Genomic DNA, 7235 nt, shown 5'->3' with positions numbered 1-7235 from the left:
ATGGATGGATGGATGGATGGATGGATGGATGGATGGATGGATGGATGGATGGATGGATGGATGGATGGATGGATGGATGGATGGATGGATGGATGGATGGATGGATGGATGGATGGATGGATGGATGGATGGATAGATGGATGGATGTGGTGTTCTCAGCAACAAATACATGGAATGGTCACATTTTTGATCCTACCCTTCAACCACATTTAAAGTTAGGGAGTTTGACCAGTTTGCTTGTTTGTCAGAAGAAGAAGGCTGCAGGTCCAAACATCTCTTTTCTGTATGGAGTTTGCACGTCCTCTCCATGTATCAGTGGACTTTGTCTGGGAAATCCAGTTTCTTCCCACAGTCTAAAGACATGCTTGTTAGGTTAGTTGGCTGTTCTAAATTGTCCTAAGGTGGGAGTGGGAGTGAATATGGTTGTGTGTCTTGTTCAGGGCCACCTTCCCGCAACCCTGAACAGGAAAACGTAAGTATAGAAATAGAGTGGGTGCATAATAGTGGAACTTGGAGAGCTCAGTATTTTCTGAAGAGGAACTTGTAAAAAGTTTGAGAACCACTGATTTAAAATAAATGTGCCTTATTAAAAAAAACTCATGAAATACAAATTTTAAATAGTAAAGAGGAGACAAAAGAATTAGATATCCAGATTTAAACTAAGTTTCCAGACAAATAGTTTGTAGTGGTTACTGCCCTCTAGTGGTCAAGTTGGAGATAACATCATACCTTGAAATATATTTAAGATTAAAGGTGAAATGAAATAAAGTATAAAAATAATGGGTTTTGACGTGTTTCTTTTAGTTAAACACTATCATAAAACACTCCAGTAGTCCATCTCTCTGATTTGAAACGTTAATGACTTGTTTTTAGAGTTTCTGTGTCAAAATCCTGAAGTGAGGCGATTGTGTGGGTGGAGTTGTCTCATTGGTTGGTGACATAGAAGGAGGCGGGGCCAACTGCAGACCTCTGTAGGACACTGAGAAGGTTACTGACGCAGAGTTTATCAGGGAAGATGGAAGCAGAAGAGGAAGCAAGTTTTGTGAATAAGAGCACCGGTTTGAAAACACAGGTGGGTGTTTTTTGGTCTGGAGTAATACTGTTGAGAACTCGAGACCCACATTTCACAAGGGGAACCCCCTCTAGCTGTCCAGTTTCACATCTGGACAACTACAGGAGGTCCAACAGCAGGAGACGGTTGGTCTTCTATTGAAGGTTTGATGGTAGTCCACAGTCAATCAGCAGACTTTCACCAGGAGCTAAACTAACCACATGCATCAAACTTTCTTGTTCTCCAGGAAGCTGAAGAACGACACAACTGTTGTAGTTTTGGGTCGATTTACACAATTAATTGCAAGGCACTGAACCATTTCACCCCCACACTATCGGTATTTGCTATTACTGCCTTGTTCACGTTTCTGTTTGGCACTCAAAAAAATGCAGGAGAGATGCTGGTAATTGTTTTGAGCTTTGATGAATAATTTTAAATTAGTGTAAATTTTTAAAAATGCGAGACTTTGAAAACAAGCACCTTTCATGACATTCTTTCGATTTATGTTAGCTTCAAACCACTTTTCATTTCACCTTTAAACTGGACGTCCCAGTGTTCGGATACAGAATCTGACAGTCTGTCAGTGAAACTAATAATTGCAAAGATAAATATAAACTCATAACCAATGTTTGTAAACATAAAAAATTCACCACTAAATTAGGACCACTTTGAGTCTTATTTTAATGTTAAGAATATGTAAAATACTTAGTTCTGTAGCTTTACGCTAAGCCTAAAAAAATATAAAACAAAATGTAGGTGAGAGTTCACATTTTACAGTAAACCATGTTTCAGCTCTTACCCTTTGCTGCAGCCTCCTCAGCTTCTTTATAAAGCCCCAGAAAAAACAGGGCACAGCCCAGATACACCCACACCTCAGCGGGGCAATCGGGTTTCATGGTCAAAGATTTGTACTCCTGTCAAAACATGAAGGAGAAACAAGGAGAATAAGATCAGGTCATATGGGTATTTTTTTAGTGCTTAAGTGTTTGTTGTTCAAAATATTGTATGGAGGGCAGTTTATGTAGAGCTATGTGTACGCAGACAGTTGTTTGGACACACAAATCTGTAAGAAAAATCACCTCCATGGCTCTCTTGTAATCACCAAGGTGAAAGGCGCAGTAGCCAATCCAGAGGTCTGCATGCTCCTCTTTCTCTCCAATACTTCTCTGGAACTGAAATCGATAAAACGTCAAATCACCAGGAGCAGCAGCTGCTCATAACACAACATTATCTGCAGCGCAGATCAGAATGGATTTCACATTTTGAAAAGCGAATCTAGGGCATGAAACAAGATCATCTGCGGAAGCTTAAAAATACACAACACCTCTGTGAAAGTGAGGCTATAATTATGCTGTCACAGAGGAAAATTAGTCAAGCAGCTCATTTTCAGCTTGCTAAGATGTTGCTCTCTTTCATCCAGGGGTGTTTTGTATATATATATATATATATATATATATTTATATTTATATATATATATATATATATATATATATATTTGTCCTGTTGTGGCATCTCAGGCATACCATATTGAGAAGATAGCTGCCTACATGTGCCAGAACACATTTGCTCTGCAATAAGGGTATCTCAAGATGAGAATCCCAATTGCATGAATCATTTTATTGAATCAAGACTGAATCTGAATCTAGCATTAGAGTAGGCAGGCCACATTGTTGTAATAGCAACCTGTTTGTATGATCTTCAACCACCAGGACTGTTTGTGAATCGGTGCGCAAAGGTGTGTGTGTCTATGGGGGGTGGGGTGGAGGGAAGGGTATGTGGAACAGAGACACAGAAAGACTGACTGCATATATATATTGAACAAAATAAGTGCTTCAGTCCTGGTTTTAAAAACAATCAAATAAAATCGATTAGTCACAGGGAAGAGCGAAGTCTTCGCTCGTGTTATGGAGAAAACTAAGTTCACTTAAATTGATGTCAAACTGGGTTACATTGAATTAATTTAGTGGCTGGGATTTCTCAGACTTTCTGAGTGTGAATTTTCTTTAATAAACTGTAGTGCACCTCAGCTCTGACGTAATGCCATTAATTTACAGTTTAAACAAATTTAAACCACTATGTGTATTCTTAAAACCTGCCTTTATGTAACCACACATTTGAGTAAGATACCTCTAATAATGTCAAGGCTCCGAGGTAGTCCCTCTGCTGAAGGTATTCCTCCAAAGTGGGAACCTTGGTTTTGTTTTTCTTCTTCTTGTCGCTGATGCTCACCGGCGTCTCTCCTCCCACCGCTGGCTTCGCGCGTGAGAGGATCTGCCAGGGTATCAGTTTGATTATTTTCCTCAAAATGACGAATAACGGATCGGTGGTGGGCATAAAATCAAGTAAACGATGTTGTCAAAACAGATATATTTATGAGAAAGATAAACCACAAAATGTGCCTTTAAAATGAGTCATCAAGAATGCTTTCTTACCATTTCGACAAGAATTTCTTGAAGAGGCTAGTAGCGAATAATAATTCTTTAGGTAACTGAAAACACAGCTTTATGTTCAAACCCCGGTTGGTTGTTTTCTTCTTAGTTTAACGTTATGAAAATAACTGAAGCACCAGTGCCCGCCTACATTTAAATCTTTCAAAAGTCTGGCATGAAATTATAATATATCATCTTTTCTTATGCCTCTTGCACTAATCGCTAAAATGAATCTCTTGACGTCGCCTAGCTTCTTGCTAACAGTTTAGCTGAAACGGCACCAGTTAACGTTTCCGCTGTGGGATTTTCAAGTTAAAAGCACATGTGATGTCAGTAACTGTTTTGGTGGCATTGCGCCGCTTTCTACAGTCTTCTAAGTTGGTCGAGTTCGAAATTTGCAAAGACAATTGAAAAAATAAACTTGACTTTTGTCATCATACTAGGATACTAACGTCAAGCTGCATTTATTTTGTAATTTAATATAGTTTTACACTTAACAGGAAATAGATACGTTTATCTTCGTTAAACTTTACTAATTTGTGTTTCTAGTCGTCGTTGCTTAGTAACCACGAGACGCAATACTTGAGTCTTAACTGTATGTAAAATAAAGACATTCTCAGTGTATACACTACAATAAGAACTTCACGGGTAACAGAACAAATAAAACAATATATAAAAATTTTACAGTGTCGTATGTGTTTTCCTAAGTGTAATTTTATATATCTGCCAAGCGAGCGCCCCAGTGGCCTAATGGATAAGGCACTGGCCTCCTAAGCCAGGGATTGTGGGTTCGAGTCCCATCTGGGGTGGTGTTACCTTTTTAACCTATGAAATTTGTTAGATTCAATAGTTTTAATTTGTATCACAAAATCTAACAAATCTTGAAGCCGACTTAAACCTTTGTTTCTAGTAATAAAGCTGAACTAAAGCACAGTTTGACTAAAATCAATGATCAGCTTTCAACTTGAGACATTCACACATTTACCTTCTAACGTGCATATATAATGTCTTTTATCCAAACAAACAAACCTTAAGTTGGATCCGAATGCTGAAACATGGTCATGTAATATGCTTTTATTAAAGGTTTTTTTGTTGTTGTTGATGATAATTTTACACTGCTGGGTTGCATAAAAAACTACTGTGATGGGTCTTTTAAAAATGCTTTTGCTTATTAATACTATAACAGCTTTCACTGGTCTATGAAAGGGCCTCATTACCACAAAATTAAAATTTATACAAACATTGATCTGTGTAGTTTTAGGGCAATCACAGAGACTGGAAAAATATTTGACACAAAAACTTCCAGTTTTATAAATAACCACAAGATTTTATTTATTTTTTTATTATTTCTTAGCTCACATTACCAAACCATTCTTTTTTGACAAACCATTTAAAGAGTAATATCTGAGTCAATAATTATAAGTTTAACGCTCCTGAACAATTTCTGTCTCTATACAGTGAGGTTAAGCATTGTTGTCTATAAAGGTATTTCTTGTTTAGGGTCTAAAATGTGCTTTATAATTGAGGACTTGAGGAATGTTAATTGTTATATTACTGACTGTTTAAATTTGAAGACATCCTCTGAGCTTTTTATTTTACAGGTCACCTTTTAGGCTTCCTCTTCACAATTTTCATACCCTGGAAATGTCTCCAGTCCATCACAGGACTTCATTTTCTGCACAGACTTTACCTCCGAAGGTTTGTTTAAATTAAAATATTAAAAAATATTTATGGATTACCTGCTACTGTTCAGTGTAGTTGACAATCATCTTTCTCATTATCTTATTTTTTTCAGCACTGTTTGACTTTCTATCTTCCCTGTATCAGATACACTACTGGGGTGTATGGAGGGCTGTCAATCCCTGAGATTGTGGTTTCTGGGTTTGTGGCCTTTGCTGCCATCTTGTGTGTGAAAAGTGTAGCAAATTCAGTATTTTGGATATGTTTTATGACTTGTGTGTTGTCTTTGAAGTGACAAACAAAAAAAGCCACGCATATTAATCTGAGCAAACAGTAATGTAAGAGTACGAGTAACATAACTAGAAATGGTGTTCCTTTAACTCAGGTTCTAGTTGGTACATTTAAAAGTGTGTTATACATTAAAGCTTACTTTTCCTTTTGTTATCAAGGCTTGAATCCCTTGAATCTTGAATCCCTGAAGTTGTTATTATTGAGCCCCAGAATGGACAGTGAAATAACCCCATCTGGAATCATTTCATCCCCTTCTCCTCAAACTTCGACCAGTCGGCCAATGTGTCTGCAAAGCAGAGAGAAAACAAAAAGCCCACGACCACAACTCCTGCCCTCCTCTCCAACCTGGGGAGGGCCACACGGGGCATTCACAGGTGTCCTCAGTGTGGCGTCTACAATGGCACCCATGGGCCGAGCTACAAGAACAAGGCCTGTGGGGTGTCTCTCAGAAACGCCTCATCGGTGGGTAGAAGCAGTAAGAAGTGTGCGGTGCAGTTGGTGAAGGTGATAACAGACAAGGATAATTAGATAGACAAAGATAGTTGCCTGTGGCTGCAATGGCCCTGGCCTTTTTAGACAAAATTGTAAGAAAAAGCCACAATATAGAAAGAGCTCTTTAGTATGGGATATGCGGAGAGAGTGAAAATCGTGTAATTGAAGAGCGCTTAAGAAATCTGCAAAAAATCTCTGATTTACTTACAGTTTGAGCTGAACTGACCTGAATAGCAATAGCAAGTTATGTATGGCAGGCCGTTTTAGTAAGGCTTATAAACCTTATAAACGTAAGTCTGTGATGTTTTGACTACACATAATATCTGTAATGTCATTCTGACTAGTCAGAATGTTTATTTAAGACATCTCAAAAAGAAAAGCTGTGTAATTAAAGATATCTTTAATTCATTTGGAGGTATCTTAAAAGGAATTTTGACTAGTCAAAATAAGAATTCAAGATAGCTCTAATTTAGTTTTGCCTGATCATCATTTGCTTTTAAGATATCTATAACTTAATTTTCACTAGTCAAAACTACATTTCTCCTATCTAAAAATACATTTAAGATATCTTGAATGATGATGTCATTCAAGATATCTTTAATTAGACTTATGACTAGTCAAAATGAAAAAACAAGACATCTTGAATTTACTTTATGACTAGTTGTAATTTAATTGTAGATATCTGTAATATTAGTTTAAGATAGTCAGTAATTCATTGTAGATATCTTGAACTGAAGTCTCCATATAACTCAATGGTAAATCTAATGTCATTTCGACTAGTCAAAATATAATTCAATTCAGTTCAATTCAAAAGTACTTTAATAATCCCAAAGGGAAATTAAATGATGTTGTAGCTCATAATCTTGGTTTTGTTAAAGAGTTGTTGATAATTAGAGATATATCAAATTCCTAATACGTCTAGTCATAAACCAATTTCAGATATCTGGAATGTAAGGGCGGTCAAACCAAATTTATGTTAAAACAATCTGCCATATTCGTCTTCTTCTGTTTACCGGTCTTTAATTAAATGATAAAACAACCTGCCATAACCGCACAGCTCCTCCCTCCACAGCCGTGAACGTGCAGGCTTGTAAGCAAGGCCACCGATGACGTAATGAGTCTTCTTCTGTTTACCGGTCTTTAATTGTGTGAATGCTTTTAAGCATTCACACCATTGTTTTCCTGTTTCTCTTTATTATCTATTATTATTGTGTGAATGCTTTTAAGCATTCACACCATTGTTTTCCTGTTTCTCTTTATTATCTATCTATTATTATTATTATCTATTCTTT

General features: G+C 37.0%; 1 protein-coding gene and 1 non-coding gene across 4 annotated transcripts in view; one reads left to right on the top strand and one right to left on the bottom strand.

The window, feature by feature from the left end:
- Nucleotides 1–3763, bottom strand: part of ttc26 (tetratricopeptide repeat domain 26) — a 22521-nt gene extending 18758 nt beyond the window's left edge. For all 3 annotated transcript variants that reach the window (XR_005233010.1, XM_037974928.1, XM_037974929.1), the window contains exons 1-4: nt 3484–3763; nt 3179–3322; nt 2131–2223; nt 1851–1965 (exon numbers count right to left, since the gene is read on the bottom strand). Coding sequence is in view for 2 of the 3 variants with exons in the window: in XM_037974928.1 (XP_037830856.1) it covers nt 1851–1965; nt 2131–2223; nt 3179–3322; nt 3484–3486 (355 nt within the window). In the remaining variant the exon portion in view is untranslated. The remainder of the gene's footprint in view (nt 1–1850; nt 1966–2130; nt 2224–3178; nt 3323–3483) is intronic.
- A 453-nt stretch (nt 3764–4216) lies between these two features.
- Nucleotides 4217–4289, top strand: trnar-ccu. Its single transcript has one exon. It is a non-coding gene; the product is annotated as a tRNA-Arg (tRNA).
- Nucleotides 4290–7235: the final 2946 nt, after the last annotated feature.

The sequence above is a fragment of the Kryptolebias marmoratus genome, linkage group LG3 (assembly GCF_001649575.2).
Source record: "Kryptolebias marmoratus isolate JLee-2015 linkage group LG3, ASM164957v2, whole genome shotgun sequence".
In the NCBI taxonomy this organism is placed as follows: domain Eukaryota; kingdom Metazoa; phylum Chordata; class Actinopteri; order Cyprinodontiformes; family Rivulidae; genus Kryptolebias; species Kryptolebias marmoratus.
The sequence above is the reverse complement of the archived record's forward strand: the minus strand, read 5'-3'. Positions and strand labels throughout refer to the sequence as shown.